Source organism: Chanos chanos, chromosome 2 (assembly GCF_902362185.1).
Source record: "Chanos chanos chromosome 2, fChaCha1.1, whole genome shotgun sequence".
Lineage (NCBI taxonomy): Eukaryota > Metazoa > Chordata > Actinopteri > Gonorynchiformes > Chanidae > Chanos > Chanos chanos.
In genome coordinates, this window is record NC_044496.1 from 1241976 (window position 1) to 1253674 (window position 11699).

General features: G+C 42.9%; 1 protein-coding gene across 1 annotated transcript; it reads right to left on the minus strand.

Annotated features, from left to right (window-relative positions):
- Nucleotides 1-261: 261 nt before the first annotated feature.
- slc8b1 (solute carrier family 8 member B1) lies at nt 262-7936 on the minus strand. The gene is made up of 15 exons (XM_030766125.1): nt 7516-7936; nt 7065-7217; nt 6713-6765; nt 5987-6044; nt 5412-5517; nt 4587-4754; nt 4368-4481; nt 3654-3710; nt 3362-3492; nt 2567-2708; nt 2140-2261; nt 1514-1667; nt 974-1054; nt 612-676; nt 262-475 (listed from the first exon to the last, which is right to left on the minus strand). Exons 1-15 carry the CDS (start codon nt 7705-7707, stop codon nt 278-280), a joined length of 1794 nt encoding a protein of 597 aa, XP_030621985.1. The 5' UTR covers nt 7708-7936; the 3' UTR covers nt 262-277.
- Between the last annotated feature and the right edge of the window lie 3763 nt (nt 7937-11699).

Consider the following 11699-nt stretch of genomic DNA (forward strand, 5'->3'; position numbering starts at 1 on the left):
GTGCCCTTACTGGTGTGTAGAAGTACTCTGCATGGTTATAAATATCATTTTTAGCTGAAATGCGAGTGAAAACGAAAAAAGTAATGGCACACAACTTTTCCTCAAAGATGTTGTTTATTAAAATTGCACAATTTGATTATGTCCCTTTTGTGGCTCTTCACAGTGTATTTTTAACAATAAAAGACTGCACATTGTTTATGATAAATCTACTATATACACAAACATATATATATATATATAATGCCGCTGGAGTTATTCTGACCCGTTTCTGATTTCATCATAACGACCCCATGTGGATCTTTCCAAACTCTGTGAGCAGAGCTACAGTCAAAAACACGACATAGAACAGCAGCAGAAAGGCACCGTAGACTCGACTGAGGTGGAAACATTGTAGTGGGACCAGTACAAAGGACAGAACAAGACTGAGGCCCAGAGTTCCGGCCAGAATCCAACACAGCAGACCCTCCGGCTCAAACTGCACAGGGACACACACAGAGATCAGTGAGAGTTCAGACCCCTGTCCCGGGAGTCGTTTTGGGTAAAGGTGACTGCGAAATGAATAAGTGTAAATGTAAGTACACCACACAGTGTTCAGGAGAGTTAAGACGTACCTTAAGATAAGGTTCATGGTAAATCATGTTTAACAGACAGCCTAAACCTACACCAAACAACATGTCTGAAAAAAAAAAAACAAGTTAAGGCCAAATACTGTCATCACATGAAATGTGGGTGTTTTGAGTAATCGTTCCTGTTTGTTTGTCTTTGTTTTTTAATAAATATTATGTATTCTGCTCACGGAAGACAGAGCCACGCAACACAGACTCCAAAACGCAGTGTCATACTCCTACAGGTTTTAAAAAAATCACACAAAAACTTTGTAAATGTTTACGTGCTAAATAGTATTTAACCACAAACAGACTGTCCAAGAATGAATAATGATAGCGAATGAATGTAATTCAGAATAAGAGGATACTGAAGATAATTCCCCCAAAACAGGCAGATATAGCCATGCGTGGATATCCCTGTCGGGCTATTGTGATGTCAGCGAAGCAATCTGTGAAAAGAAACACAGAATGAAGTGAATGAAGATGAGATAGTTACCTGAGTGCAAACCATCACGTTTCCTGAACACATGTCACATACAACTTCTTCATGGAGTCAGTAAACTGATCAGAAAATATACAGAACTGCAAAATTAAATACGATGTTTTTTCTGTTGTTATGGTTGACAAATAATCTCTAAGTTAGATATCGAGGTATCATGCAGAATTGTGTTTAACCTGTGCCTTTGGTATGTTAACGTATAAATGTGGTGTGAGTTTGTGTGTGTGTGTTCAGAAATAAAATGTGATGTGTGTTAGATGGAGCGTGTGCTCAACAATAAAAGTGTGTGCTCAGTCAATGAGGAAAGCATGTTCAGGGCATACACTAATAGTGTTCAGTTGACTCTCTGCACCGACACAGCCTGATCAGTAAATGAGGTTTGTGTGTGCAGCGTGAGGTGTGATTTCACCTCCTATACTGTTTCCCCAGGCAAGCAGAGTGAGTCCTAACACCGTGTTACTGAGCCTGAACACAACGCCCATCATGTGCAGCAAACTGACCACCTCTGAGGCCACCGTGTTAATCCACAGTGCACTGACCACGAAACCCAGCAGGGAGAAGAGCTGTGGGGTCCACAGATACAGTATAAGACACACACACACACACGCGCACACACACAGGTGCGCGCGCACACACACACACACACAGCACACGCACAGGCACACACACGCACAGATGCACACACACACAGGCACACACACGCACAGGCAGACACACACACAAACACGCACAGGCACAGGCAGACACACGCACACGCACGCACGCACACACACAAACACACAGGCGCAGACACACGCACGCACAGGCACGCACACACACATACACATGCAAAGGCACACGAACACGCACATGCACACGCACACACACACACACACTGTCTCAGCTGCAGTCTGATCTCTGCAAGCACAAAATTTACTCTCCCCAGGGGTGTAAGTATTAAAACTGCATTATAACACATGAGAACATTCTAACTGTGACACGGCGAAACCCTTTTAAATATCTGGGTAGCGTTTTGTTGTTCACTCTGATTCTTACAAAATGGTACGGAGGTCGTTCTTCATTGGAGGTGGTGAAGAAAACGATGCCAGCCAGGAAGAGACCGATAAGGGCAGTCAGTGCCCAAACAGGGAACTCTCCCTCTATGAGATACAGCCCGTCTGCCGGGACAGGAAGTGACGTAAGACAGACAGCACGTACAAGAAAGCCTTTATTATTAAGCTACTAATAATAATTAATAATTACTAATAATCTAACACACTTTATCATATTTAAAGTAAATTTAGAATGCTTTGTGATCACAATGGACAGAGGAAAAACTAAACGTCAAAACAGTTTATCCAAAGAATGGAAGTCTAATTCTCCTGTCCCATCCTACTCCTGTTTAGACTGGTCTGTTCTGGGACGAGAACGACAGCGGAACCAATGAGCAACTGCCACACGGTCTGTGGGAACAAAGACTTACAGGCCCCTGAGTTGAAGGTGAGGACACAGACCAGTGGACTAGTGATGAGGTGGAGACAGTTGAGGGGACGATTCCAGTTGCGGTCCTCTCTGTCGGCGTCCACCACCGGGACAGTCAGCAGCAGCAGGACCTCCAGTGGACACTGGGGCAGATACCACAGCTAAGGTTACTCCCAAAGGGCTCAGAGAGCCGCGATATTTTAATGAAACTGCGTGCCGTTAAAAACCGTTTGGTGCAGATCTAAAGGTGACATGTGAGGCGGAGAGGTTTGCGTTCATGGCTTGGAGCTCCCTGAGCAAAACAACCCTCAAAGAGTCAAACAAAGTGAAAACCATCTGAATCAGAAAAGCCGCCTAACCCCAGACCATGTGACCGCAGCGTGCACTGTCACTAATGCGAACAGTCCTGTTTTCACATCCTTTACCAGCACACTGCTGGGATCTGTAACTTTCTCTCTTTTCCCAGAAACCTGTCAATTGAACAACATTTCCCCTAAAGCCTTTAATTAATGCTGTCAGACTGGAAAGGCAGTATGTTGGTCAACCTCCTCATGGTCTTATGACCATGAAAAAAGCCCTGTCTCCTCACGATACATCTCTCTTTACGTTCAAGGAAAATTAAACCAGGCAAAACAAAACCCATCTCACTTATAAACACCTTCACTTATAAACACCTTCACTTATAAACACCTTCACTTATAAACGTCTCTCTTATGAACAAGTGTTGCAGATGTGTTTGTGTTTCAGTGAAAAGAGATGTGAGGCTTGTTGGAGTGCTGTGTGAAACTACAGTCACCTTCAAAACCTTCAGAGCCTTCCAGGCCCAGGACTTCCTCCTCCATTGCCTCTGGTCCACAGGGTTTATAGAGCTCAGAAATATCTGGGTCGTGGACTCAGTGAACGCAAGCAGGGGCTGGTACTCCTCATCTGAAACACACACACACACACACACACACATACACACACACGCACATACACACACACACATACACACACACCTTTATTTACCCACAGGAAGAGAATTTTGACAGGTCAACAGAAAAGGAACAGTGTCCTGTTTACACACAGATTAACAGTTGGGCAGCCACCTTGTGCTTGTATGCTTCTGACAGGATTATCATCATACGAGTCATCTGACTGGAATACTGAAAGGGAAGAAGCAGAAGAGAGAGGGAAAACATGGGTTTAGATATTTGACAGGACAGTTACATGGCAAATCTAAAACACACTTAAAAAAATCCATCTAATACCATCTGGCACGTAAAAATAAAATCAAAGAAATCCTGATTGACTTACTTAAAGTTTAAACGCAAAACCTGCAGTTTTCAAATCTGAACTTTGTTCACTTCCTCTTTTAGATAAAGGAGAGTTCTGGTGCTGCAGGTGTGTTTACAGACATCAGTCAAACAGCCTTGATTACATCACTCCATTTTCAGTCAGATACACTCATACAGAACACCATGCAAAAAAGTACAGCACTGGTTTGGGCTTTTTCTTTTTTGTTTTTTTTACTACTGAAATTTAAAGGTTCATCACAGTATTATGGCCACATTTGCATGTCAAATTTCATACAATCCACACATGAATTTTAAATAAATTATTTATGGGACCCATTCGGTTATGCTGATAAATAAACACTGCGTGCTGCAGGTGTTCGCGGGGGACAGACAGTCAACGTTGTTCGTAAAATCTGGAACGCAAAACTTCACGAGTCACTGGAAGGAGGAGCTGGTTCCCTGGCACTCAGGGTTACGATGGCTGACACTCAGCACTGACGCTGTGGGACCAGAGTCAACGCTCACCTGGTACGTCCTCTGTGCTGTGGACGGGCCCATTGGGAGAGCGTTTCTGTCGGTTATAGATGTATGTACTCAACACAACAACAAAGACATACACCCCATACAAGGACAGGTAACCTGCAGAGAAAAGAAAAAAAAACAAACTGTGAGCTGGACACCGCAATGAGAGGGAAGACCTAAAGGAGCGGTAATGAGGTCACGCCCCCACCCCACAAAGCTTACCGAGTGCCTCCCCCAGGACAATATGGCCTTTATAGAGAATGAGGAAGGTCCAGAACACTGCCGCCATGTAGAAGATGACATCGCGGAGGAACGGGCGAGAGGCAACAGTAAACGGTTTGACCAACGCAACACTTCCTGCTACCACTGTGGTGACGAAGATTCCCGCCCCTGAGGACGCGACAGTGCATTACAAGACACAACGATGTCGATAAGAAACACAGTCACTTTTAAAAAGCCAGCTGATTAAAGCTTATAATGTTACTACGACACTGAAAATACTGGACTGACTACAGGCATAGTACCTAAGGCAGATTCATCCAGAACTCCTGGAAAGAATAAACATTTTACATGCATGATATTGACCTAATTCACTCATATCTAAGGAGGGGGGCAGTGTTTAGTAGGGCAGATGCAAAAATAACTGTCCCAAAAGGATGAAGCCATCATAGTAAAATTCCTGTTAATGTTGTTCTTACAGGGAAATCATGAAAATCCACCAGGACAAGAGCTTATATCTAATGCTAATATCATAGTAAGAACCATTTATTACATACGTGATATCAATGACACTTTCAAAGACTTTCTCTAAATCATGTCAATTCAACTGTCAGTCAGTCAGTCAGTCAGTCAATCAATCAATCAATCAATCAATCAATCAATCAATCAATCAATCAATCAATCAGTCAGTCAGTCAGTCAGTCAGTCAGTCAGTCAGTCAATCAATCAGTCAGTTAATCACTCAATCGATCAATCAATCAATCGGTTATTCACTCAATCGATCAATAATAAAAGTAGGTGAGGTGAGGAGTAGGAGGAGAGGCGGACCGAACAGGGCTCCGATAGCGAGGCCTGCTGTACGGGGCTGAGAAAAAGCAGCTATGGCACTGAAGACATCAGGAGCACCGTTACCCAAGGCCAAAAACGTCACTCCCTGCAAAGAGCGAGGACCAACAGAACAGAGCACAAAACAAACAAACAAACAAACAAACCAGACAGAAAGCAAATCTTTTCATGAAGGAAAATTACACGTGAAAAAGATGTGACATAAAGACACGACCAGATGGAAATGCACTGATACTTCTTTGAAACTAACACACTAATCTTGCATTGACACTGGTGGCCATGCTGGACCCAAGCCCTGAGAACAGAAAGAACATTAGCCTGTTGTCCATCACACTCAGTGCAAGAGCTTGTCAGGTAATGAAGAAAACTTCACAAACTACTACTACAAAAAACCCAGCCAAATCTGCTCAGTTTTGGGGGTGAGTATTTTGAGAACTGCAGTGTTCTGTCTCTTTTTCGTTTTCATTCTGAAGAGAAGCAAAATATCCTTCAAAAGGGGACCTGTGATTGGTCTAAAGGTGTAACTTGGGTGAAACAGCGGAGGGTTAAAAGGATACAGCCACGTTGTGTGTCAGCTGCAGCGTTGAGGAGATGGCAGAGAGATTTGGGCAGAAGCTGTTGAGTAAAAATAAACCTCTAAGTCACTATGAAAATAAAACCCATAACTCTTTCACTTCTTCTTCTTCTTCTTCAAAAAAGCTGCTTTCATCATAAAAAAAACATAATTACACACAACTCACTGGATTTTCCAAAATCAGAAATTTTCACTGACACAATGAGGAAATTTGTACTACAAGTACCACACAGAAATAAGGAAGTCCACTGACAATGAGAGAAAATGAAGAGGCCAGCTGAACACTCGGTTAGATTAGATGACTTCCCAGAGAAGCAATAAAAAGAGGTGGCTGAGTGGCCCTGCACTTCACATGACTATTGTGCAATTATAGAAATGCAATGACCTAAGCAATGTTCTCCTGTGAGTTTCCCACAAGCCTGTGTTTATATAACCAGCCTGAGTGGCAAGGGGAGGGGCGGAGCCAACAGCCTCTCTCTACCGTTTCAACATGCCAGCCAATCCGGCGTGAGATTAGGTCCAGCGACCTTCTGTCTCCTAAAAGATACAGCTATATGATGAGACGAAACTGGGCGCTGACATTATGTTGTCCCAGAATCCAAAAGATTTGAGTTGGGAACTATTTTTAAACAGGGCACTCAAATCTCTAGCACCCCTGCCCCCTTTCTACACCTCATCCTTTAGTAAAGGGTCAAGAAACAGGACTAACAAATCTGATGCGATTAGTCCTAGAACCAGGAATAAGATGAACAGCCATAGCACCTAGAGAGAGAGAGAGAGAGAGAGAGAGAGAGAGAGTCGGTCAGTTTTTAGTATAATTAAATGCACGTTACAGACGAATCTCTCAGTGTCTACGATCTTCACCTTCGGCAGCTTTTTCTGTCTGTATATTTTACACGGCAATGGACACAGAAACTTGACGCTCTTTCTAATCTGTAAACACGCAAGGCTCCATGTGCATTCTTTCTCACATCTTTGTGCTGCCTCTGTTACACGGACTGCTTTGACCGCAGTCACTTAGAACACACGGTGAAACGGACATTTCTATGTTATGCACTTACATAGAGGAATACTGCTAGAGGAAAAAGTCGCGAGGAGAAGAGGCAGAAGGTGATCCAGGGGTAGTTAATGAACCCATCTTCTTTAGAGCAGTCTGGAGTGCTCTTCACAAACTCACAGCGCCGATCAGCGCTCACGTTCATAACCACATCGCACTGACGACCAAACAGTGAAGGGGAGAGAATTGTGTATGTAAAATAATGCACAAACATTAAAAGATTAGCTACAGCGCTGCCTTACACTGGATGTCTCAATCCTTGTTGTTTTTCTCGGCAGCAAGTGTATATCAACAACTGGATGCATAAGAATGTGAAACTGTCCGTCCTGGATTTTAACTTGACAGTCGTGATTACAATACTCCGCGTGCATGTGAAGAATTCACCAGACTACTGTGATCACCTCCACATAGTAAAACTTTTTTTGACAAAACTCTTTCGAAGAAAGCAAACTTACTTCGTCTGCATTGCTTTTCAAAATAGTTCCAAACCTTGAACTCCCACCAACGGTCAGACTGTTCCCTGAGGTTGTGCTGTTTAAAACGGGACTAAACGGATGTTTTGGAACCAAGCCGGCCAACTCAACACATAGTGTAATATCACAACACAGTACAAGAACCAACACGAAGGTTAAAATCGCAGATTTCATTACTTAACGTCTTCCGAACTACGCACCTATGCCCATACCGCTGTACAAGGTAGTCATATGAAACACGGGGGGAAACATGCGCTGTGACAAGAACTACCCCAAGAGTACTTTTCGGAAATGTCATAAACCGCAAATTCATTACAATTACGTGCAAGTCCAGGACATAATTCCGCTATACTGGGGCACCCACTGAGAGCGATTGTATCAAAGTTGTCAGTTTAGTGGTGAAATAAAGTCTTTCGACACGACTTGCTCTTCTTCCTAGAACGTGACGCGGATGACACGGCATTCCCTCCTTAAAGGAGCAGTTCACTTCAAATTATTTTGACGGGAAATCGGGATTTGTGTTTGTCAGGGAGGCAACTAGATTTTAAGGTCCAGTTATCACCCCAACAGGAACTTGCCGGAAGTCCTCAGACGTGTGAGGGTACACGGGACAGAGATAGAAAGTGTAGGAAGAAAGTATGGAACGCCAGTTAAGTCAGTATTAAATAAATACATAAATATGCCTGTGTAATAAATAAACATGGCTATAACATAAATCCTGAAATAAATAAATAAGGCAATACATACATATAACTACAATTATTTATGAATAAAGGTAAATATAAATATATAAATGAGTCAAAATACTTCAATACATAAATAGGACTTTATTTCAAAATGATGTTTTTCAAACGACTATTTTTATTTATTTCGGGAGACTTTTATTTCCTAATGCTACATGTATTTCCCAGCTCTTTTTATTTCCATCTGTTATATTAAAAATGAATGGGGCGTGGTTAGCTCACAGATTCAGACCAAAGCAACAGCACCAGAACAGCACTGAAACTATATATGTAACACAAGGAATTAAAAAATCCCCTGCAAGGTTTTCCTATCTTATACCTAAAAAGCAGGAGGAAGCCTTTCAACCCCCAGACTGTGGTAAGGAACTGGGCCTCCATGTGGCAGGTGAGAATTCTACCCCTGAAACCCTAGTGTGCCTGAAACCTCAAAAATCACCCCTGAAACATCAGGGTACCTGAAACCTCAAAAATCACCCCTGAAACATCAGGGTACCTGAAAATTCAAAAATCACCCCTGAGACACCACTGTATGGAACTGTATAGCAGAAAAAAAACTTGGACTAAGTGCAGCAGCAGGTATTATTGGCCTGTTAAAACAGAGAGTGAGCCAAGGTATGCCTGGAAAGCATGAGGTAACCACCAACATCAAAGGGCCAGCCTGGCTTGGCTGGGGATCAGACCTGCGTCACCCAGGTGAAAGGCAGTAATTCTGCCACTGAGCCAGCAACGCATGTGCCTTTTGGCAGTAGAGGACATCTGCTGGCAAGTGTAGGAAGACAGCCAACTTGGTCTCCTACACGGCAGGTGAGATTTCTACCACTCAACCACCAATACCTAAAAGGGGGAGTTTTGGCAGCTGGTAAATGGGACTAAGATCAGCACTACATGCCTATGGAGAGATAAGGTGTTGAAAAGTCTCATTTCCCTATTCCAGGTTTCATCAGTAGTTCAGGCATTGCCACTAAACTGCTAGTGTTGGAGTCAGAGCTGTTTTGGCTGTACAAAACTCAAATAAGGCTGAAAACTGTGTGCACGTCTGTGTTTCGAGAAGAAGAGGGTGTGGACAAGGGGCAGCAGCTTATGGGCTCCCCAGGGGTCACAGACTGGGTTAAAAGGATCCCCAAACGCTTTACTAGGAACTATGGTTTAAGATGACAATTACTGGTCTTTTGATTGCTTTTTTAGAAAAGTGTACTTTCTTACTTTCTTACAATTATATATTACAAACATTTTAAAAGGATTTGGATGGAATTTGTTTGTGAAATCAAGGAGAAAACATCTGCTAGCACAGAGAGTGACTGGGGTTATTTTTTCAGAGCTGTCTGTTAGTGTGGCAGAGCTTTGTGCCACTGTGTTACAGATGTCTTACAGCAGGGGGCGCTGTAGCTGTGAACAGTTCAGATCATTGTCAAGGTGAGATGCAGAAACAAATATTGGTTTGTAACAAGATTACCAAACAACAGTAAGCTAGTGCTTGTTCACGGCAGTAAGAATGAGGGTGCAACTAGTTACTGACATAAGTGAATACAGACACACAGGTGAATACAGACACTAAGTGAATACAGACACATAAGTGAATACAGACACATAGGTGAATACAGACACACAGGTGAATACAGACACTAAGTGAATACAGACACATAAGTGAATACAGACACATAAGTGAATACAGACACATAAGTGAATACAGACACACAGGTGAATACAGACACTAAGTGAATACAGGCACATGGGTGGTCTGAATGAGCAAATACACGCAAGTCAGTCAGCGCAGTCAGCGCAGTCAGCGCAGTCAGCGCAGCTGCTTTCGCTTAAATTCTGGACTACCGAGGGCTTCCTGGAGAAACCTGAGGCACTCGTTTCAAGAGTTTTAGGAGCCTTGTGGAATCTGGTTATTTTTGAGCTGCATTTGACTTTGTGTTTAAATGATCCTGACTGAATTAAGGTGTTGAGCTTCTTTTCGAATGGGATTTTAGTTTGTGCACTGATGCTGCAAACATGCATGAAGCCAAAGATCAATTTTTTTTTTTTCATGACATTGTCTTAAAAATTCAGAATCATTTGTCATGGACTTATTTATTCATTTAGCAGATGCTTTCATCTCTTTCAGTATTAGATCAGTATTAGACCAGACTTATTAGTATCTCTGAATACAATTTCCCCAAATTTCAACCACTCAGACTGAAAATCATTCAGCTTTCATAACCCTGTACACAATGAATAAATATCCCACAAAATGTTTTTCTTTCCTCAACAACGTCAAACAACTCAACTAACTGTGTAAACCCACACGACTCTTAAAACTGTACATCCGAGTGTTATTGCTGCTGATCTCAGTTTCACATCCTCAGTGCTAATTAAAGACATGTCTTTATGTGACTATATCCTCTAATGTTTTGGTTGCAGAGCATGACAACCGGAGTTCAGGGCCTCTCTCTGTCTGTCTGACGGTCGTCTGAGGTTATCTGATGGTGTTTGCTGAGTTGATTAATGCCAGAACGCACCAGTGTGTGAACTGGGCTGACAATACAAAACACTGATGAGAAATTCCCAGTGTGAACACTGCCAGTACTGCTTATAATAAATAGATTCTTCACATATTTGGCATTTTCCAGTTCTGGCTTTTGACTGGAGGGGAGGGAACATTAAAACCACAGTAATTAAGCTTATGTCAGTTCAGAGGATGAGTTATATTTACAGTATCGAGTGTGGGGGTGGGGTGGGGGGTGGGTGTGGGGGGTCAGGGCAGTGTTTTGTGTCCTTGCCAAATCCCTGGTCTGAGGGGGAGACCCACTTCCATAAAGAGGTGCAGAGGATTAACAGAGCTATCAGAGATTGGCATACAAACAGAATTAACCTGTCAGTCTTCAGTGTTAGACTCTACACAATCCCGTCTCCTCTTCTCTCTCTTCAGGAACTCTCCTCTTCAGGAACTCTCCTCTTCAGGAACTCTCCTCTTCAGGAACTCTCCTCTCTGTCTCTGTCTCTGCCTCTTCCATGTCCACTACATGGTTCATCCTTCTCTTTAACCTGTCTCTGTTCAAGAACCTCTGCTATCCTCAGGGACCGAGAGCATCATGCCAGTTCTCCCTGCGGCTGCTGTCTCACACTTACAAACAAGTTAAGGCGGTCACAGAAACACTCAGCATTCAGTCACACCAACAGAAACGCCAATGGAGGATGATCTGAAGATGGTTTCACCTCTACGTCCTGTGTGTGTTCACCTGGAGTTTCATGAGAGACCGCTGGAAAGGTAGAGCAATCTGTTTTTACCTGACTGCAGATGTCAAGGGATCTGTGAGAATTTCATTTAGTCAGTTTAGCAGCTGAATCAATGCCCAGCAACTGTGACTTTAAAAAAATAATGATGAAAGTCAGAAAAATTAAATGTGTGAATGGTAGGCACTGTTTTTCGGCTGTTAG

Bases quoted from the DNA above. Each gene is read 5' to 3' on its own strand.
- slc8b1 (XM_030766125.1), bottom strand. From the start codon at position 7,707: ATGAAATCTGCGATTTTAACCTTCGTGTTGGTTCTTGTACTGTGTTGT. The intron at 1,668-2,139 runs GTAAGAATCAGA...TGGACCCCACAG, and splicing joins AACGACCTCCGTACCATTTT to CTCTTCTCCCTGCTGGGTTT. The intron at 677-973 runs GTATCCTCTTAT...TTTTTTTTTCAG, and splicing joins TTTTGGGGGAATTATCTTCA to ACATGTTGTTTGGTGTAGGT.